This window comes from Haliotis rubra, unplaced genomic scaffold (assembly GCF_003918875.1).
Source record: "Haliotis rubra isolate DU_JTF1 unplaced genomic scaffold, ASM391887v1 Scf428, whole genome shotgun sequence".
Taxonomy (NCBI): domain Eukaryota; kingdom Metazoa; phylum Mollusca; class Gastropoda; order Lepetellida; family Haliotidae; genus Haliotis; species Haliotis rubra.
This window is the reverse complement of record NW_025767111.1, coordinates 820,816-844,355: the sequence shown is the minus strand read 5'-3', so window position 1 is coordinate 844,355 and position 23,540 is coordinate 820,816. Positions and strand designations below refer to the sequence as shown.

At 42.9% G+C, this 23,540-nt stretch overlaps 1 protein-coding gene across 2 annotated transcripts in view; it reads left to right on the top strand.

Annotated features, from left to right (window-relative positions):
- Positions 1-23,540, top strand: part of LOC124288871 (broad substrate specificity ATP-binding cassette transporter ABCG2-like) — a 33,508-nt gene that overhangs the window by 3,884 nt on the left and 6,084 nt on the right. The window contains exons 1-11 of one of the 2 annotated variants that reach the window (XM_046725442.1): positions 4,978-5,177; positions 5,271-5,467; positions 9,240-9,299; positions 9,658-9,772; positions 11,083-11,235; positions 11,528-11,685; positions 11,965-12,116; positions 12,397-12,498; positions 19,553-19,613; positions 19,960-20,068; positions 20,668-20,733. In XM_046725442.1, coding sequence (XP_046581398.1) covers positions 5,133-5,177; positions 5,271-5,467; positions 9,240-9,299; positions 9,658-9,772; positions 11,083-11,235; positions 11,528-11,685; positions 11,965-12,116; positions 12,397-12,498; positions 19,553-19,613; positions 19,960-20,068; positions 20,668-20,733 — 1,218 coding nt within the window. In that variant the 5' untranslated portion in view covers positions 4,978-5,132. Of the gene's footprint in view, positions 1-4,977; positions 5,178-5,270; positions 5,468-9,239; positions 9,300-9,657; positions 9,773-11,082; positions 11,236-11,527; positions 11,686-11,964; positions 12,117-12,396; positions 12,499-19,552; positions 19,614-19,959; positions 20,069-20,667; positions 20,734-23,540 lie in introns of those variants that run through there. The other variant, XM_046725444.1, reaches the window with a different exon arrangement.

Sequence of the window (23,540 nt, the reverse complement as noted above, 5' to 3'; positions counted from 1 at the left end):
GGACTTTTCGACTGCAAGGGACTCACATTATGAGGCGGCAAATCTGAAAGATCTGTTTTCCCGCGTGAGCGGGCATCGCATTGTTAACTACCTGAGGGAAGTTGACCTTTATCATAAATTGTAGTTATGTAATGTGAATAACGAACTGCTTGCGTTCGAATTTGGTGCTATAACAATGTTAATAATATATATGCTTTTGAATAACAACTCATTTGGACTTTGAACTTAAAACGTTTATCAATTCACACTTGATCCCGTCACTATAGCTGCAGGGTTGTTGTCGGCACAGGTACTACAGATATGTACCCCAGGTACGTTTCTGTATACAGATATGTACCCTAAACAAAGTCAAAATACAGAAACGTACCCGGTACCCTAAAAGGCGGACGAGTCCATATTCCGTGATCCAAAACCGAAACCATATGTAGTTTTTCCCGTTCAACTGATTGCGAGTGGTATTCATATGCATCGCGAAATATCCGTTACTGTGTATTCTCATTACTTACATAACGCAATCAAATGTATCTAATACAACAGCATGACAGTACCGATCAAGAATACGACACAATGGGAATGGAATCGTCCTAGGGTACGTTTCTGTATTCTCATTATGGCCAGGGTACGTTTCTGTATACAGCAACGTACCTGGGGTACATATCTGTAGTACCCGTGCCGACAACGACCCCTTCAGCGTCACTATTGCTATGTCCCATATGAAAACACTACCTTATAACTCGAGCGCCTACATTATAACTGGAGTGAGGCACTTGTCACTTCAAGCCACTTTAGTTGACCCGGTCTGTATACTAATATATAGGCTATTTATTATATGCACACGGGTCACGTTTCATATTCTGGCCAAATGAAAGTTATCGACTCTGCATATATATCGCCTTAATAAACGACATTTGCATGCAAATATTCTGTAGCTGTCGGTTACACAACGCAGCACGGCTGTACATTTGAGGCTATATATAGGTCAGAGGTCAAAATATGTATAACATACCGTGGGGGTCTCCAACGACAGTTTATTCATAGTGACATGTGAAATCTGACGTCAACACGGAAAATGTAATGAATTAACAACCAGTTTTGTTAAACATTTCATTTTCTGTAACAGGGGGTTGATCTGTACCAAGGTTTTATGTTTTGTCTTTTATTTATTTTTTTAAATTTTTTTGTGGTAAATTGAAAGAGCTTTATTTTAATGTATATTTGTATATAACTAACACTCATTCGTATAAAATGTAATCTGCGGCTGGGTAATTTTGTGTAGGAATATATTGGTTCAGCAAAGATTTGGTTTAGAACCATGTGCACATTACCCACACCATATTGGAAGTGTTGGACATTTGTGCCGAAAACGATCAAATTTATTGTTCACTAGACGATGATTAAGATGTCCATCAACAGTTATGGATTATGGAATTTTTAGAAAATATTTAACACTTTTAAATATAATGATATTTCAGAAATAAAAGAAGTATTCTTAATTTGGTGACTAAGCGCCTGTACAATTCATTTTTTGGATATAAATATCGCTAATTAAGAATAATTTTCAGTTGAAAACCACCCTTTCATGGAATCACTTGGGATGTTAATTCTTTTGTTTCTAGGTTTATTTTAACCTATTGCCGCATAAAATAGTTTTTAAACTTATATATAAGGTTGAGTAAGGCGGTTTATGTAAAGTCGTAAAACACTTGTCATGTTACAAGACAAGTGTCTGTCAGGCTGTCTCCTGACTATAGTCTCTGATAGTGACTTTAGCTGGTCACTTGCGCGCGGTGAGCCAAGGGTAAACAATGACGAATCCGGTGAAACAGGTAGGTGTATATGTGTGCATGTCTGTATGTATACATGTATGTCTGTATGTACGTCCGTGGGCACATGGGCGATTTTCACTCCAAAATGCCAAGTGTTAGTTACAACCGTATGTATCCACACGAAACTTATTTATTTGCAACTGAAACGGCGGTTACTGTTTCCAGATTCCCTCTGTTTGTAGATGTATGTCGCCAGGTGGGTTGGCGACACCACGTACCATCGCTTTTCCAACCTAATTTCTTAAAATGTCTCTAATAGAAAATCAGCATAAAGTAATTTCTCAGTACTAACACATTTCTGCATGAAAATAATCTCTTTTGAACTATACATGGGTCATTATTTTATCTTGATAAACAAAGAAAGAGCACAGAAAACGAAACGTAGCTCCTAATTCTAATAAAGTTGTTTATCCATACAGCTTGTCCTTACTTTGTACTCAACTTCTAAATGCATAAACAAAATCAGAAATATTGGTTCTCTTTACCACTTTGTTGCGTAATACGATGTTAAGAATAAATTGATTTAACTTCACAGTACAACTGACCATATTACATTTGGAAAGTTATTGGTTATAAATATTTCTTATCAAACACACACACACAAGTTTTTGGTTATAAATATTTGTTATTAAATACACACATTTGTATAAGGAATTGTCCTGGTCATATATTGGTCATATATTTTTAATATGATTTTATGGACAATGACGTCTAATGATTCGCCGGGTGCGCGCGTGTCACAAACGTTTGGAGATATACTCGTCTTGTTTTCTATATATTCAATATATTTGTGGTGTTGTTTTATGCCGCACTCAGCAAATTTCCAGTTATATGAATAACGGTCTGCAAATAATCACGTCTGGACCAGACAATGCAATAATTGGCATGAAATTACAATATTGAACATTACACATCATAGGCACTACGTACATTTTGCCAAAGGGATCGGGTGGTCAGGCTCGCTGACTTATAATAATTATATGCTCTCTGGTTGGATCATGTCATCGTATCCTAATTGCGTAGGTAGATGCTCATGCTGTTGATCACTGGAATGTCTGGTCAAGACTAGATTATTTACAGACCGGTTCCATGTAGCGGGAATATTGCTGAGTGCCGCATAAGAATAAACTCACTCACGTACATTCTGCAGCTATGTCTTTTGTCTTCTGACACTTGTGTAAAGGTTCAAAGTATGGCGTTCTATGCTAAATATGTCAATTTCGTGTGTAAATATTGTTCTAACAAACAAAACCTCAAATGGATAAAAATAACTTATAGTAATCATCTACGTATGATATGATATTGAATAAGGCACAATGTAGATAATGAAATCAGTATCCTGAAAACCTAAGTAAAGACAGCAAATTTAATTATACGTAATAATATTGAAACTATAAACAGAAGGATAGGATTATTGTATTTACGCCTATTCAACCGACCTTCACCTCAAAGAATTCACCAAATATGTACAACAATGCTGACGTATGACATCACACCCGGTCATGGCGTCACGCTGTACGGAAACTTTAACAATTTGGTATGAATGTATCAAAGCATTGTAATGTATCAATTTTAATTTCCTATATATTTTTACCTTTTACCATGTATATTCTAACATTATTGACCATATGCATACTACGAATAGACGAATGAATGTCTGAAAAGTTGAGAAAATTCTACACAGTGTAAAATCTCAGGCTATTTTACCAGCACAGCGTTCGTTTTCATCACAGGGGCTTGTAAGGCAAACATTTGGCATCAACGTATATATATATATATATACTGTCACTGACGGGGTCCTAAAACTATGTAAAGGTCCCCGTCTTAACACTATATAAAGGTATGTAGTGGTAGACCCCGTTAGTGACAGTATACACCTTGATGCCAGATTTTTGCGTTACAAGCCCCAGTGGTTTTCACACCCAATATGTTTCGTTTGATTTCATCGAGACACTTGGTTTTGGTTTTTGACTCTAAATGAATGAAGAATTAAGTGACATATTTGTTTCAGCGGAGTGTCAAATATACGTGATATACGTCAATTGCGTCTCATGACCAGCCTTCGCGAAACGTTATTATGTAAACACTGTCCAATATGGCGGAATGTTCACTTCAGCGTTCGTGAATCAATGATTGTGTATTTTCCAAAATACCCCACCCGAAAATAGGTTTATCGGCGATGTTTCAGAATAACCATTGGGGTTTTGATGAAAAAATGGATATCAGTGATCATAAATATGCTGTTTTTGAAATTCAGTTTATCTACTCCAAGTAATTAATCCGATTTGTACATACATACACCATACCCTTATAACCTATTTCGTCATGTGTCAAAAAAGGCGACATTTACAATGCACCCAATTTTAAAAGATCATTTTATGCTTTGCCTAAGATGAAAGTGGATAGTATTAAGAAGTGGGAAATTTCCCGCGGAATTCAAAACTGCTGAAGGTTGAAGAGGAAGGATATATATGTCCCTCTGGCATCTAGGGGTTAAACACTAAACAAACTTCACTAGTTTGGATTAGGTTACATAAATAGGTACCTATAAATGCGTAATAACCGACTATAAGGTGTGAGTGAATATATGACTCTCCAAGTAGATCTAGTTGTGAGCAAATCTAGTATTTCTCCTGCACTATACTACAATTTCCTGCGATTTGTGTAATGTTTGTAACACCACACTCGGCAATATCAAATATTCCCGCTACGATACAGCGATCTGGTCAAGATAACACGTTGGTAGACTTCAGGAGCATCGACCGACCGATCCATCCATGCGATGATAATGAGTAACGTTACCAACCACGTACACATGTAATTTACTTCTGGCGTCTCTAGCGCTAGTATTAGCACCAAACAAAGTGATGCCGTCGACCTACTGGCCTTTGACAAGTAATTCTTGTGTGCATATACATTTCATTATGCCAATACCTTCCGTTTCCATGCCAAAAACTGAAGATTGTTAGAGCAATCAAACAATGTTACAACCTTACAAGCATGGAGAGTCCATTGTTGACATTTATTCACGTGGCCCAGAAGTCACGTGGGACTTCCCGTTGTTTCTGAAACAGGAATTTCTATTGAAGAACCCACTGTGCTAATAGGAAATAGAAAGCGGAAAACAACTACAAGTGTGATGATACCTACTCATGTGAATACTATGATATGAAACATTTTATTTGAAAACGATGGTTCGATCATTCTCAATTGAAAATCAATACCATTCGCGAGCCAAGCACTTACAAAGAGGCTGAACTGATCGTTTACTTGCATCGCGCAACAGGCTGCCTCACCTACGAAATAATGTACACGTCCCACAAGAGAAATATGGAGCCAGAAAATAACATGGTAAACATTTCAAGCAGGAAACTAAATGAATTAAGTTACGCACTGTTTTTCATTGTGATACATGACGTCTTCTAATCTGAATCACTATTTCAGGAAAAGCTTTTGGTGAAAGCACAACCAAATGGAATAACAAAATACGATGGCGATGCGGTGGAAATTGACTTGGAGGGAGGGAGCGATAAGCAGTCTGGATCCGTGTTGTCAGCCCACAAGATCTGTTATGAGATAGCAGTAAAAAACAAGCCATGTTGTGGGCGCAGTGTGAAAAAGAAGATACTTCATGATGTACAGTAAGTGTCCTCTTTGTTCCGAGGGCGCGCATCTGTCACGCGCTTTCCGCTCGAGTGACCCGAGCCTTTGCCTTTGTCAACTTCGCTGTGAACCACAAATAAACATGTCGACCGTTTCATTCAGGACGAGTTGACATTTGATGTAACTTAGGTTTGGAAGGTTTTGATGTTTGTAATTGTTAGTTAATCATATAGGAAGTAAATGGACAGATTGGTACCAGTTGTAATCACATCATGATCATGAACGATCGATGGGTTGAATAGTTGATAAGCTGTCAATCGCTTTAATTCATGAAAATGATCAATCGTGATTGTACCTGTGTGTACACAAGCCAGAAATGATGAGCTATGCTCAAACTGCTCGTGGAGTTTGCCTAATTCATTAACAGATCCTAAATATACCCCACAAAGTAAACAAGAGGTTACTTCATGATCTACAGTGCCACCTCTGCTCTGTTGGCACACATTGTCACACACTCTATGCTCTAGTCACACACACACACACACACCTCTACCTAAATTGCTTCTGTCAAATTCGCTGTGAAACACAAATGCTTGCTGACTTTCATTCCGAAAGTAAAAGTTATAAAGTTGGCTCAGTATAACTCCACAACATAAAAGCTATAATAAGTGGTCCACTTAACCTAAATCGTGACAACGTAACAAATCAGAGGTGCCTTATCAAACATGGTTAACAAATAGTGAGCAAGTTTCCTAAAACTGGAAGGTCTTCGACCAGTAGAGAGACACAGTTATGTAGCTGTCCTGCTGTGATAAATCTTATACAGTAATGTGTGTTTCTGTATCGAAGCAACCAGTACCTAGAACATTCCCAAGTTAAAGCAAGCCTTAAAACCCAAGAAGACAAGTCATCCAACATGGTTACATCAATCCTACCTGACATGTTAATACTGTGACGTATGGGGTCCTGCTATCTATAGGCTTTACACAGGCAGAAAACAAGTAGTTCAAGTACTGTCTCATTTTTTAGACCTGAGACATCAACTAAATAAGCTATATGAAGTATTCTTTTAGTATCAAAGGTTCCAGGGCAGTACACAATCTATTACAAAAGTCCATCACAAACTTCATATTGCTCCTTATATGTAGCTCTTGTTGATTACTTCCACTAAGCCTCATACAATGCTCTGGAGTTTGTCCAACACCCTCTCTGATCAGACATGTGCCATTTAAGTGCATAACTCTAGAGAATAACCCTACATTTAACCTATTTAAAAGACCATATGACTGACTTAAGTCCACCACATTCCTACAGTGAAGATATCAAGGCTGCTATCACATATTTTACCACAGGCACATACTCCGCTCTCAGTGAAAAGTTATGATTGGCCTTGAAGTTGAACCAGAACAAATACCAGAGATGGAATATTACAGAGGGTATTTAGATGAACCTTTGTCATTATGGCTTTGGCAGTCATATCATCTGCTCCAACAATAACTCTCTTAGTGCCTGCTTTGAGATTATTTGCAGCATTACTTCAACAGAAGAACATTGCCAGTGTAACATGAATGTCTGATGGCCGTGACCTTGTGGACTGTGTGGCCCATGGTGGACTGTGTGGCCCATGGTGGACTGTGTGGCCCATGGTGAGCTGTGTGGCCCATGGTGGACTGTGTGGCCCATGGTGGACTGTGTGGCCCATGGTGGACAGTGTGGCCCATGGTGGACTGTGTGGCCCATGGTGGACTGTGTGGCCCATAGTGGACTGTGTGGCCCATGGTGGACAGTGTGGCCCATGGTGGACTGTGTGGCCCATAGTGAGCTGTGTGGCCCATGGTGGACTGTGTGGCCCATGGTGGACTGTGTGGCCCATGGTGGACTGTGTGGCCCATGGTGGACTGTGTGGCCCATGGTGGACTGTGTGGCCCATGGTGGACTGTGTGGCCCATGGACTGGCCCATGGTGTGTGTGCCCATGGTGGACTGTGTGTGGCCCATGGTGGACTGTGTGGCCCATGGTGGACTGTGTGGGACTGTGTGGCCCATGGTGGACTGTGTGGCCCATGGTGGACTGTGTGGCCCATGGTGGACTGTGTGGCCCATGGTGCCCATGGTGGTGGACTGTGTGGCCCATGGTGGACTGTGTGGCCCATAGGTGGACTGTGTGGCCCATGGTGGACTGTGTGGCCCATGGTGGACTGTGTGGCCCATAGTGAGCTGTGTGGCCCATGGTGGACTGTGTGGCCCATGGTGGACTGTGTGGCCCATGGTGGACTGTGTGGCCCATGGTGGACTGTGTGGCCCATGGTGGACTGCGTGGCCCATGGTGGACTGCGTGGCCCATGGTGGACTGCGTGGCCCATGGTGGACTGTGTGGCCCATGGTGGACTGTGTGGCGGCCATGGTACAGTCACATTTGCACTTTCAGTCATATCATGGCATCTGTTACTTGCTCTTCAAACCCTTCCATCTTTGGACATAATTATGATGTTGATGCGTCATCTCAGAGCTGTGAGTCAGCCATCCAGTGTAGCTGCTGCCTACGTGTAATCCTAATGGGTGTTAGTGTCGACTGCCATGATACCTGTCTAGTCAGTAGCCCACACCTCATCCTCAATGCCATGCTTCAGTAGGCTGTCGGTGACTTTATTGACAGGCAGCTGACCCCTACATGACTGGGCTGCTGGCCATTATAGTAATGTACTTATTGGTTTCGTATTGACTACTCTATCAAAGAATATTTATATATTCCTTTATCCAACGAATTTGTGAATTTATATAAAATCCCAGTGACAAGGAATATATTAAACCTATATAAAATCCCTGTGACGGAAACTATGTTGAACCTATATAAAATCCCTGGCACAGGGACTATGTTGAACCTATATAAAATCTCTGTGACAGAAACTATGTTGAACCTATATAAAATCTCTGTGACAGGGACTATGTTGAACCTATATAAAATCCCTGTGACAGAAACTATGTTGAACCTATATAAAATCCCTGTGACAGGGACTATGTTGAACCTATATATAATCCCTGTGACAGGGACTATGTTGAACCTATATAAAATCCCTGTCACAGGGACTATGTTGAACCTATATAGAATCGCTGCTAAAGCAATTATGTTGATCTTATGAAGATCCAAGTTAGAATTGATCTTCAGTAAGCCATGCTTGTCGTAAAGTGACTAACGGGATCGGGTGGTTAGGCTCGCTGACTTGGTTGACACATGTCATCGTATCCCAATTACACAGATCGATGCTCATGCTGTTGATCACTGGATTGTCTGGTCCAGACTCAATTATTTACAGACTGCCGCCATATAGCTGGAATATTGCTGAGTACAGCATAAAACTAAACTCACTCACCCACTCAATTATGTTGAACTTATATACACTCCCTGTTTCCCAACAAAGTGACTACTATACATCATTATCTTTCTAGGCTGTAAATAACCTCTTCTTTATGCATAGGAGGATGTATAGGAAAGTTTCCAATATCAAAAGGCACTAGAAGAATATTTTATATTATTATCCAGTATCATACTCATAAAACAAATACAATGTATCATATGAGTGACAGGTTTGACACTTGAGGCCATCTTTATGAGGGTGCAATGTCAAAATGGACTTCTTGAATTCAAATTTCAGGATATTTTACTTAGCTTAGAATGTGTGAGAAGTTTCTACCAAACTGTGCAGTCACCTCTTGTTTTGTGAATTTGTAATTACAAACTTAATGAAATGCCAGTTTGGCAGATTAACTGTATTTCACACATGATTAGATACCATGACTGTACTGTTTTCAGTGGTGTTTTCAAGCCTGGCATGAACGCCATCCTGGGCCCAACCGGAAGTGGGAAGACATCGTAAGTCAGTTTCAGTGTCTTATGGTCAATGTTAATACAAACAATCAATAATTTTACCAAAAAATAATGTTATGGGAAAAAACATATCTAGCACCTCATGCTTGTAGAAACACAACTAAAGAAACAACCTCCGTTGTAATTGGATGCCAACAATTGTTGTACCTGGTGTGTGGAGTGACTTTGTTCAATGTTCCATATGCTATCCAATATTGTTTTGTGTGACCCATACTCAGAATACAGGCTAACACGATAGCTGTAAAATTACTGACTATTGCATGAAACAACATCTACTCAGTATTCTTATATGATGAAATGCCCACAATAATGAATACAGTATGATATGATGTCCCATCTCAAGGTTGCTGGACATCCTGGCTGGGAGGAAAGATCCACAGGGCCTGTCTGGTGAAGTACTGATAGATGGCGCTCTGCCACCTTCCAACTTCAAGTGCATGGTGGGATATGTTGTACAGGTGAGACAAATCATCATCATCATCATGGTGATAGCTTAATGTTGTGAGTAATTTGCTGCCCACTGCCCTTGTGCCCTGCTGCTTGTGGTCCAACTTGCCCTACTGACCGAGCTGACCGTGGTGTGGGATCTTGAACTAGTCACCTACTGTAACACGACCTGGAGCAGGCGTAACAGCAACTTATTATCTTACCCTACGTACTTAATGGGAGTTGCTGCAGGGAATATTTATAGTCCCTGTGGGATTGGATTGTGGGTAGCAGCTGTTAATATGAGCTGTATTTTTGTTATCAGGTTATTTTACATGGTTTTGTAATCAACATTTTCTTACATGTGCAAGCTAAATCAAGATGCGATTGGTTTATGAGAGAAGCTCCATTAAGACTGGCTTCCATCATGGCCCAACTTAATGACATACATGTATGTCAAAGCACTTGATGTTCTCTTGTATCAGTTGCTGACTTAGGGTGGGGGAAAGTGTAACATGTAGGACAGATGGGACGATAACTCATATCATTTACTGAATATTTGGAGATAATTATGGATCTATCTAGAGTTTATGATTGATTGGTCTTTGAGTTGATTGAGGGATATCTTGACTTCTGTTGGGAATAGTAATTCTTTTCCCTTAGTGTTATTTTGCCAGTCTCTTTTATACATATTGCAATATATTAGGAGCTAAAGAGTTTGACAGTGAGTGACACAGATTGTACATGCAATTACCTATTGTTTTGCAGATTGTATTCTCTGCGTACCTGAAAACCTGATATGGTTCTGATAACACCAATCTCAAAATTAAGTTGGATATTTAGGGATTCTATTTTCATTTTTATACAATTTAGAGTATGTGAAGTATACCATCTTGTCAATTGATTACAAAGGGGGAAATCAATTGAGAATGAAAGATTTTAACTTAAAACATTGTGGTATTCACAGAACTTATATTTTATTAATCAGTATACTAGTTCTCAAAAAGAATATTGCAATGTGTAACATATGAAAATCGTATTGTGGTATCCCACATTGTGCGTATGTCACTCGTCAGAACATTTTTCCTAAAAAATATTTGAAATGCAAGCTAGAAATTAAAAGTTTATTGAGAGATATATGTTTGGATGGTCATTGTATATAGCAAGTTCAAATATGACAAAATGTATTTTCTGGAGGCAATGTTAGAATAGTACTGACTCAAGTCTTTCTGAAAAAGGTTATACTTGATGGCTGTCGTTGACACAGGGTCAGTGTGAGTAAATGTGATGAGACATTGTCTGTATTTGTGTATCTGTACAATTAGTCGTGTTGTATCTGCAGGATGATGTGGTGATGGGAACCCTGACAGTGAGGGAGAACCTGCAGTTCTCCACTGCACTGCGTCTCTCCCGATCCGTGTCAGTGAAGGAGAGGAATGACAGGATAGACAACGTCATCCAGGAACTTGGCCTGTCATCCTGCGCCAACACCAAGGTCAGACATAGATTTGCCTCCCTTCGCTGTAAACAGTGTCCGCTAGTCATGGGCATGAATCTATGATAAGTTTTGATTATGATGGCTGTTTTGTCAACAGGACCCATCTTCTTGAGATTTATGTAATATACAGGGATCTATCATCCAGGAGATAAATGAAACAGTCCGTCCTAATAGGACATGGGGAGAATTCTTTTTATATCAGTATATTATTGATTTTTGTTATTGAAGTTTGGAAGCTTTTGCTCTGAGGTCTGCCTGCATTGTTGAATGTACAAATTATGGTTTTCAGGTCGGTAATGAATTCATGCGAGGTGTATCAGGGGGTGAAAGACGTCGGACAAACATCGGTATGGAGCTGATTATCTCCCCTCCCGTGCTGTTCCTGGATGAACCAACCACAGGCCTGGATGCCAGCACGGCTAATGCAGTCATTCACATGCTTAGAAGGTACTTCCCATCACAGACACAAGAAGAGTAACTCACAAAGAGGGATTGATAACCATTCCTCCATGTCTCTAAACCTCAAGCCTCTGTTCCAACATGTCAGCAAACTGTCAGGGACATTTAAAGGAAATCCTGGTGACTGAAGTTAGATCTGTCAGAGTTTGTAATACTCTGTAGAAGGAGTTTATTACTGTTTTGTGCAGAATTGAATTTCATTTTAAAGTTAATTAGAAATGGTATCAAATATGACAAATGAGAAGGTTATAACTTTTGGTTTTTCAGTTTATCACAGAGAGGACGTACGATTATCTTCTCAATCCACCAGCCAAGGTACTCTATCTTCAAGCAGTTTGATCGCCTCATGATGCTGTCACAGGGACAGACTGTTTACCACGGCGCTGCCAGTGAATCTCTGCAGTTCTTCCGGGAAATGGGTAGGTTTCCATTTGTCCTAGTTGACGACATGCAGACAAATTACTACAGATAGTGTTACATTCATTATAACAATGACAACACCAAGTGTTCCATTCACTGTAACCATGACAACACCTATTTTGGTTTTATTTCAATACCTGCCAAGACTCTGTGTTTTCATGTCTGTTCCCTGACAGTGTAGTATTGTTGCTGTTTCAGTGGTTAGTTGTAGCTGCATATCTACCAATATTACTAAATAATAAAGTGATCAGTGTGCCTTCAATGTTTGTCTGTTGCCAGGTTACATCTGTGAGGAACACAACAACCCTCCGGACTTCTTCCTCGATGTCATCAACGGTGATGCTGCGTGTTTGCTGTCAGTGGAAAACAAGGAAGTAAAAGGTAACGAATATACATCATATACATTATTCTCTTGGGGAATGACGCCCTCGAAAGAACTATTATTAGGCACATTTTTCTGTGGTGCATATATACACTGGTAATATTTGTTCTGGGTGGAACTAATTCCGTGGGGAACTGATTATTGTCACCACGGTTTGTATCATCCACTTGTACATACAGTCTGAGTGAGTGTGAATTGTAGGACTGGTAGTACAAAACATGATTTACATCTCACTTCATATTTGAAACATTGATAAGTCCTTGAAAGAGCTGTAAGTCTCTACATACACAGTTAGTGATTTGTGTTTATGCTGCATTGAGCAGTATGTCATTCATGCCCTGGCATGTCAATTTACTGTTGGAGGAAGACTGAGGCAATGCAGGTGCCACCAAGTCTGGTGTTGTGGGGGTGAAGTACCTACAGCCTCAGACTGGCTCCACGGCTGCACATAGGAACAGGAGGAATGTACTGGAGCATATCTCAGGCCTTAAATCAAATTTAAACTTGTGGTCAAGTAAACTCATGCAAGTCTTTTCACTTCCTTTATTTATCATGCTTTAGGCAATGATGTCAGTGTTTTGTTACAGCAGACTTATAAATTTCTAAACTTATCCTATCTCACGACTTGCACCTCTCTCTCTTCTTTCGACCATGAGTGGAAACGAATTAAAACTTTGCTCCAAGGCCTACCTTGCCCCTCTCCCGTGCTGTGCGTGCCTTCCTGTGTCAGTCGTGCTCACTAGTCCATGACAGCACAAGGCATGCGCAGTCCTCACCCACGTGATCACCTCACATACTCATTTCTCTTTCTTGTCGCTCCATCTTCGTCTGAGATTTGCTCAAAATGGTTAAGCCTGTTCAGGCCAGTAAACGGATGTTTTGCCCGTTGTAATAAAGTAATTTCAGCATGGGACCCACACACATCGTGTGTTGATTATGTGGGTGTTTGTGACTGGGACACACGCTGTCCGAAGTGTTCAGGTCTGTCTAATGAGGCGTGTAAATTTTACAAACGTGCTTGTGCCAGACGTTTGGCAGATAGGGCTAGGACTAATTCTGCGGGGTCTGGTCCATCTCCCGCTAAGAAACAATGCTTAGATCGCCCCACCCTCACTGCTCACCGTTCTCAATCGCCCGTCTCTCCTGACGAAGATTTTATGGACGCTTCGTCGGATTCCTATTTATCTGAGAACGTTAGAAGGCTTTTAGGGGAGCTTCCCTCACCCAGTTTAAGTTCTCATGAGCGTACCAGGGTGGTAATGACCGATATTTCTTCTACGCCAGACCTGCGATCTACATTATCTCGTAGGTCTGCTTCTTCGGAACGATCACAGACTTCGAGAACTTCTAAGCATTCATCGTTGAAGCGGGGATCGGCGCGGTTGGAACGTACCCGCTCTCCTATTTCCACGGCTGGGAGGAGTTGTTCTAGGTCTCGTTCACTTTCCCGAGCCTGCTCATCCCGCCGAACCGGCTCACCCTGCCGAACCGGCTCACATGGCCGAGCCGGCTCACACAGCCGAGCCGGCTCACACAGCCGAACCGGCTCACCAGGCCGAACCGGCTCACCAGTACATCTTCGAATGGGTTCACCTGACCGAACTGATTCACGTAATGAAATGGGTTCACCTGACCGAACTGATTCACGTACTCGAAGGGGTTCACCAGGACGAACGGGTTCACATTCCCGACTCAGTTCACCTCAACATAGGTTTCAGTTCGACACACCATCAGCGTTTTGATTCCCGTAGTCGTTCAGTCTCGCCTGGTCGAGGTGGTTGGCCATTTTGATCCGGTTCACCTAGCCGTACGGTGTGTTTTCGTCAGAGTGATTCTCGTAGTCGGTCTCATTCACTTCAGGTGAATCAGGATATCCCGTCTTGTCAGTCTAGACTCAGTAGCGTAATTTTGCGCACACTGTAACAAGATTTACTTCCTCGGATCCCCAATCTTCATGTTCCTGGAGCAAACGTTGTCGGGAATGTGCTCCCTTATTAAAGACGTTTTTTAGAGCATGTAGACATACTTGCTCCCGATGGCTGGCAGACAGAGCTCGTTACACTTCAACAGTTGATCACCCGACAAACCCCGGTTTTTAACGACCGGTATTAACTGCTCGTCGTCCACAGTTTCCCATGTCGGACGGTGATAATTTTATGGGCGCATCATTAGATGTCTTCTCGAGGTTCCGCCTCATCAAAACGCTCTGTGTTGCCAGTTGACTCACACATCCGATCTACATCGTCAAATCGCCGAACCGATTCACCACACCCAATCGGTTCGCCATACCGAATGGATTCACCAGACCGAACCGTTTCGCCATACCGAATGGATTCACCACACCCAATCGGTTCGCCATACCGAATGGATTCACCACACCGACTCGGTTCGCCATACCGAATGGATTCACCACACCGAATCGGCTCGCCATACCGAATGGTTTCACCAGACCGTACCATCAAATTGCCGAACCGGTTCACCACGCCGAATCGGTTCGCCATACCAAATGGATTCACCAGACCGAACCGATTCACCACACCGAATCGGTTCGCCATACACGAATGGATTCACCAGACCGAACCGTTTCGCCACGCCGTATGTGAATACGACATTGACTCAGTTTGCCATAATATTAAGACTGTTTCTTATCGCCGAAACAGTTCACATCATCGATTCAATTCACAGCACCGAAACGATTCACCTCGGCCGGAACATTTCACCTCGCCTCACTGGTTCATCTGAGCGTTCTAGATCTCTCAATCAGCTGAGATCATTTAACCGTTTCGGATTACCGAACCGATCCAGATCAGTCACGATTCAGATCATATCGGACTGATTCAGATCACGCCAACTTTCCGCTCACCACCCTGAACTGATTTACCAGCCGGCTCATGATCGTTTCACCAGGTCGAAAGCTCCCTATCGTCGAACCAGATCACCTGGCCGTTCAAGATCAATGTACAGAGGTAGTAGCTATGTGCTTCACCTTGCCGATTTGATTTACATGTGTTGTTAGTAGCGCAGTCATCTAGAGATATCACGCCGGCACTTGACGCCTGACGATCCCAGTTCTCAAGAGTCCTCCGTGACCGGGCTCATCTCATTCCAGATTTAATCTACCATCCGATCTTCACTTTTGATGAATGATTCGGTTCAACGATTCTACCCTTTGGTGTAGATATCAGTTCTGCAACCACCGATATGGCATAACTAGATACGCTATGAGCCAGGAATACTCTGACGCTCCGATGAGTCTTGTTACTACAGACTACTGGTAACAGCGTGTTTGTGTATCCCTGGGTGCAATTGTTGCAGACGGCTCGTCATCTTCAGCTCCCTTTGTTTTACATGATAAGCAAGTTTCTGGACAGATAACAAATGGATGAAGTTCTTAGCGCATGGTACCGCAATGTTTTGTCAAATAGCCAGCATAGCTCAGCCCGAAAATTTATGGGTTGCGACTCGCCCGGTTAACCAAAGACCATGTTGTCCGTATTTTTTGTCACTCGTGTGTAACGTTTGCAAATGGCGGACTACTGTTTGTTTACTGGAATTTTGATGATTAGAGTGACTATGAAGTGCCCTTGCAGAATTCTCTTGGTCCCACGAATCGGATACCAAGTCCAGCCTATAAATGCAAGTAACAACGAACGCTGCCATTCCCGGTAAGAGTGACTGTGTCGGATTTTGACAGCCAGTCGAGAGAGACTGCTTATTGAGGGTGACGGACAGAAACACCCGTGAACGGTTTGCCTAGTCAAGCACTGAGTTCAGAGGTCACTGCATTATGCAAGGATTGTCACCAGGCAGCGATCTACTACCTATATCATGCCACCTGGCGCACCATTATTTTGTTGGGCCAAAAGAAACGTTCCTGAGGTCACCGATCCTACGAATTTCTACAATTTGTTTATAATGTGAACGTTCCTGTAGATTGACTGACAATCTCCATGCGCCGAACATACTACATTGAGCACTCCGTCAGAACTGACGTAGTTGCTCGACTTATTGAACGTTCTTATATCAGGAGATATCTTTTGGTCAGAGGCAAGAGTGGTTAGACCTCTCATTTCCTCGACCTATGGCCGGTGGTTAAAGTGTTGACTCGTCACCCAAGACCCGGTTCGATCCCCACATGGGCACAATGTGTTCAGCCCATTTCTGGTGCCCCCCGCCGTGATCTTGCTGGATTATTGCTAAAGGCGGTGTAAAACTAAACTCAGTCAGTCAGTCAGTCCCTCGACCTGTGAGACGCCTACCTTCACATCCGGATACATCCAGACTATCGGAAGTATCTTCGATTTACTTTTATGGGGCGTCATTGATACCAGTGGAGGATCCTGCTGTATGGGCATATGCACAGCCCCCGTGGTTTTTTACTCAGATACCCATTCTGATAACCAGCCACCTGCATTGTCGAAGCGTGACAATTGACAACAATATCGACGACTGTGTTCAAGCCCAGCAGGATCCAGTCGTCCTTCCTTTCCACAGACAGTTCATCATCAAGTTGCTCACGCAATTAGGATGGCTGCTAAATTCGGAGCAATCAGGGGTAACACCGACCCCGCTGTTTCTTCTTATTGGGACAATATTCAACACGCCAGGTCATGATGTTTGTGCCCCAGGAGAGGTGGGACAAGATTCAGTGCAACGCACCACTAGTGTTGGTCCAACCCACACCTTTTCGCCAGTGGCAGAAGTTACTAGGGTGGTTGGCGTCGGCACAAGTGCTGACTGACAGGGGCCAGCTGCAGCTTGCCCTCTTCAGATGGTTCTGTGCCCATACATCGGGGACGACAACCCCAGGGAGTTGATTCGTCTTCCCGCACAACTACATTCAGTCTTTCGTTGGTGGCTCAACAAGTGGAATGTTTGTGTTGGAGTCTCTAGGGTGCCCTTCATACCGACTCAACACCTATTCGTTGGCACATCTTGCAAGCTGGGGCGGCGCTCACTTTCTCCATCAAGTGGCCTAGCAGTGGTCATCAGGAGAAGGGCCCTTCATCACAACGAATTGGAATTCAGCATTGTCATTATCGCCTGTTCGGCACTCGGGACAACCATCAGCTTCAGCGCAGATGATCACCAGTTGCGATCGTTTCTGCTTTGTGTACAATCTGAATAAAATTCTGAATTTTATTTCTGATTTGTGTCTTCGATTCTTCTGGGACTTGTGAGTTTCCGATTCAATTACCCTTTCACCCTCCACGGGACGGTGTCTGTGGGGGTTGTGTCGAAGCAGGGGGCTGGCCCGATACTGGTCGTCAGACCTTGGAAATCGTGGTTTAATCGACTGTTTACACTCGCTAAGCTGCGTCCTTTCACTTTCATGAAGGTAGTGACTGAACACCACATTGCTCGGGAATCCCGGTCCCTAGAGCACTTGTGTTTAGTAAGTCAATGGGTTCGAATTGACCATCGCATGGGTCTCGCTTTTGAGACGCTTTTGAGGGTCGCCACCTCACTTACTGTCCCTTGCTCCACGGAGTAATTACGTCAGTGAAGTGAGTCATTCCCGAAGTGTTACACTTCAGAAGCGCACCTTTAAAGCATCGCGAAGAGCCGCCGTCGTCGCGTAAGAGACTGTTTGTACCCTTGTCTACTGCTTCCAAGGCGGAAGTCTCTCGCACAACACTCTCATATTGGCTACGAGCTACAATGCTACGAGCCTACACTTTGACGGTTTTGCCACCACCTACGGCAGTCAACCCTCATGAAACCAGGGCATTGGCTTCTCATGGCGTTGCATAGCAACTGCTCGTTAACTGCCATAATGGAGGATTGTTTTTGGCGAACTGACACAGTTTTTTCATCTCATTACCTCAGAGATGTGTCGGTGACGGATATTCAAGACCAACATCAGTTTAGACCACTCGTCCTTGCCCAGCAGTTATCAGCGACACAACATCACAGACATGTGCAGTTGATCCCAAGTCGCGATCGTGTCTGCTTGTGTACAATCTGAATAAATCTGAAAAACTTTTTCTGATTTCCGTCTTTATTTCTTCCGGGATTTAGATTTCTCCTCTCATTTGTTTGAGACTACAGAGAGTCGCCACCTCACTTACTGTCCTCTGCTCCACGGAGTAATTAAGTCAGTGAAGTGAGTCTTTCCCCAAGTGTTACACTTCGTAGCGTTCATGCTCCTAAGTGCCTATACACATCTATGTGATCTTACTGTGGTAAGTAGTGGAAGTCATAAGATGATGTTGTGGTACTGAACGTTAAAATTGTGAGTTTTACCGATTCAATTTCTCTTTCACCCTCCCTCGGGGCGGTGTCTGTGGGGATTGTTTCAAGCAGGGCTGGCCCGATACTAGTCGTTAGACTTTTATTGCGGGGTACCTTGGAAATCGTGGCGATCGCGACTGATTACACTCGTTAAGCTCACGTCCTTTCACTTTGTGAAGGTAGTGACTGAACACCACATTGCTCGAATCTCGGTCCCTGGGAGCAATTGTGCTTAGTAAGTCAATGGGTTCGCACTAACCCTCGCAGACGTAGTAACTTGGTAGTTATTGGCCTACCTTGTAGTTGCTTCCCACGGTTGTTTGGGCATAACACTTAGCTGTTATCGCTTGAATTTCGGGTAATCTATGACCCACCTTCCTACCGTGGGATAAGTGCAAGTCGTGAGATAGGATAAGTTTAAAAATTTGAAAATTTTAACTATAAATTGTATATTCATATACTTATCCTATCTCACGAGATAAAGTCCCTCCCTACCTCCCCACTACATAGATTACCACCGTTCCGGTTTTGTCCTTTTATGGCTCCAAGATCGAGAATGAGTATGTGAGGTGATCACGTGGGTGAGGACTGCGCATGCCTCGTGCTGTCATGGACTAGTGAGCACGACTGAGACAGGAAGGCACGCACAGCACGGGAGAGGGGCAAGGTAGGCCTTGGAGCAAAGTTTTAATTCGTTTCCACTCATGGTCGAAAGAAGAGAGAGAGGTGCAAGTCGTGAGATAGGATAAGTATATAAATATACAATTTATAGTTAAAATTTTCAATATCTTAATTCTTCTGACTATTTCTTGTTTACAGAAGAGGTGACTGTCAACCAGACCCTAGCTGAAGGCTTCATAAAATCCAAATGGCATAAAGAGTAAGTAATGTGTGGTTTTGCTGATAAAGGCTTGTCTCCCAAATAGTAGAATGTATTCTTCTATTGCATGTCATGGTACAAGTGTATTGAGGCCAGTATCGCCTCCCTTCATCCAAAAATGCCTTATAACTGTTTGAAATACCTTGAAAACACCGTAGAGTGGTTTATGGTACTGCTTGTGTTGTATTTTTAGCATTACAAAAATTTATCAATTTATGGGGTAAGTTTTGTATGAGTGTTGAATTTTCTAACCAATCATCAATCCGAGAAGTGTGTCCTGGCTTATCCTGGCTTGTCCTGGCTAGTGGTTGGTGTTGTCATTTAAACCTGTACTTGGTGTTGCTAGGTTGATGATGGAGGTGCAGCCAGTCTACAACCAGTTCAAGGAGGAGTCTGAGAATGGTGGCGTTGTCCGCATGGAGAGAGTGGAGTATGCAACCTCATTCCTGCAACAGGTACAGGGAGACAACTCTTGCCCATACTTTCATATCCATTCTTAACTACTCGCCTCTTTCCGTGACCTACAAGAAGACTCGTACCCCTATCATATGCCATTATTGCCAAGAATCGTGGCAAACCAATCAAATCGCACGTAGTAAAATGCATTTCGAAGCATGAAAATGAACTTTGAAACTTCGCTAAACTATGCAAAGCACGATTTAAACATATAAACTTTGAGCTAAAGGATCAGAAACTTTAAACACTGAAACATGTTTACAAACAGAATGACTGTATTGCTCTTTTGCCCACGGGATATAGGATATTATATGAGCAATGTTTGTAATTTCAGAGTTATCTTTCCTTTGTAGTAGTATTTGACTATTTTCATCCCCATGCCCGTTTGCGCTTAGACAGGGCCCAGTCGTAAACATGGCCACGAGAGAGGTAGGAGACGCCATCCGGCTTGCCGGAATGACGCGAGTAGTTACGAATGATTCATATCATGTTTACAAGTGTAACTGTGGATATGAGATCACATAACCAGAATATATTATACACCACATTTATGGATCAACAAAACATCAGAAAGCTTCATGAAATATTTTCTTTTCAGTTTGTTGTTGTAGCTGGTCGAACATTACGGAATATTCTCAGGAATCCACACGCAGCCATGATGCAGGTGAGTTAAACGTGATGACAATACCCTGTTAAATGGAACACATTTTTTCTTGAGGATCTGTCATTTGATTTGATCCCTATCACTACTTGCCTTCAGTACTTAACATGGTGATCAACACTTCTCAGCCCCAAATGTTTCAGAAACATGTAACTCCTGAGTGAAGATATGTAGAGGAGACTGTGTTACTAGCCAAGGTCATTAGAGTTCCTACATTCGTTTGAAACACATTCCGACAAAACTGAATAGGACTGAATGCAAGTTCTCCAGCTTAGAACATATCCCAGAATTACAACTGTGTTGGATGTGACCTGAAGGGTGGGTAAGAGAAGAACAGGAAAGACAAGAGAACAATCAGCTTACATAAATTGTTTTGTAGGACAAAAATAAGTCTGTACATGATTGAAAATGTTTCCATTATCTTGTGCTGGTAAATCCCATGTTCATTTATTATGAAGTTCAGATCAACTGGAATATTTTGGACTGTGCTACTGATATTTCTATGTGATGTGACTTTTCTACTTTTCTGCTTCTACAACATAAACATTCAACTGAAGCTGGTGCAAGTTAGACTAATGTTGGGTTCCACCAGTGCAAGTAACAAAGCACTATATCGAGCCCTGTGGTCTTGAACATGCTTACTTCAGCTGTACACTAAAGCTGGTGTTCCTGAACATGCTCACTTCAGCTGTTCACTGAAGCTGGTGTTCCTGAACATGTTCACTTCAGCTGTTCACTGAAGCTGGTGTTCCTGAACATGTTCACTTCAGCTGTTCACTGAAACTGGTGATTCCTGAACATGTTCACTTCAGCTGTTCACTGAAGCTGGTATTCCTGAACATGCTTACTTCAGCTGTTCACTGAAGCTGGTATTCCTGAACATTCTCACTTCAGCTGTTCACTGAAGCTGGTATTCCTGAACATGCTTACTTCAGCTGTTCACTGAAGCTGGTATTCCTGATGCTCCTGAACATGCTACTTCAGCTGTTCACTGAAGCTGGTATTCCTGAACATGCTCACTTCAGCTGTTCACTGAAGCTGGTATTCCTGAACATGCTTACTTCAGCTGTTCACTGAAGCTGGTATTCCTGAACATGCTCACTTCAGCTGTTCACTGAAGCTGGTATTCCTGAACATGCTTACTTCAGCTGTTCACTGAAGCTGGTGTTCCTGAACATGCTCACTTCAGCTGTTCACTGAAGCTGGTGTTCCTGAACATGCTTACTTCAGCTGTACACTGCTGGTGTTCCTGAACATGCTCAAGCTGGCTGTTCCTGAACATGCTTCCTGAACATGCTTACTTCAGCTGTACACTGAAGCTGGTGTTCTGTTCACTGAAGCTGGTATTCCTGAACATGCTGGTGATTCAGCTGTTCACTGAAGCTGGTGTTCCTGAACATGCTCACTTCAGCTGTTCACTGAAGCTGGTGTTCCTGAACATGCTCACTCACTGTCACTGCTGGTGTCACATGCTCAAGCTGGTGTTCCTGAACATGCTTACTTCAGCTGTTCACTGAAGCTGGTATTCCTGAACATGCTCACTTCAGCTGTTCACTGAAGCTGGTATTCCTGAACATGCTTCACTGTACACTGAGCTGTGTTCAACATGCTCAATCCAGCTGTACACTGAAGTGGTGTTCCTGAACATGCTTCAGCTGTTCAGCTGTTCACTGAAGCTGGTGTTCCTGAACATGCTCACTTCAGCTGTACACTGAAGCTGGTGTTCCTGAACATGCTCAATCAGCTGTACACTGAAGCTGGTGTTCCTGCATGCTCACTTCACTGTAAGCTGGTGTTCCTGAACATGCTCACTTCAGCTGTTCACTGCTGTTCACTGAAGCTGGTGTTCCTGAACATGCTCACTTCAGCTGTTCACTGAAGCTGGTGTTCCTGAACATGCTTCACTTCAGCTGTTTCACTGCTGAAGCTGGTGTTCCTGAACATGCTCACTTCAGCTGTACACTGAAGCTGGTGTTCCTGAACATGCTCACTTCAGCTGTACACTGAAGCTGGTGTTCCTGAACATGCTCACTTCAGCTGTTCACTGAAGCTGGTGTTCCTGAACATGCTTCACTTCAGCTGTACACATGAGCTGGTGTTCCTGAACATGCTCACTTCAGCTGTACACTGAAGCTGGTGTTCCTGAACATGCTCACTTCAGCTGTTCACTGAAGCTGGTGTTCCTGAACATGTTCACTTCAGCTGTTCACTGAAGCTGGTGTTCCTGAACATGCTCACTTCAGCTGTTCACTGAAGCTGGTGTTCCTGAACATGCTCACTTCAGCTGTTCACTGAAGCTGGTGTTCCTGAACATGCTCACTTCAGCTGTTCACTGAAGCTGGTGTTCCTGAACATGCTCACTTCAGCTGTTCACTGAAGCTGGTGTTCCTGAACATGCTCACTTCAGCTGTTCACTGAAGCTGGTGTTCCTGAACATGCTCACTTCAGCTGTACACTGAAGCTGGTGTTCCTGAACATGCTCACTTCAGCTGTTCACTGAAGCTGGTGTTCCTGAACATGCTCACTTCAGCTGTACACTGAAGCTGGTGTTCCTGAACATGCTCACTTCAGCTGTACACTGAAGCTGGTGTTCCTGAACATGCTCACTTCAGCTGTTCACTGAAGCTGGTGTTCCTGAACATGCTCAATCCAGCTGTACACTGAAGCTGGTGTTCCTTAACATGCTCACTCCAGCTGTACACTGAAGCTGGTGTTCCTGAACATGCTCACTTCAGCTGTACACTGAAGCTGGTGTTCCTGAACATGCTCACTTCAGCTGTACACTGAAGCTGGTGTTCCTGAACATGCTC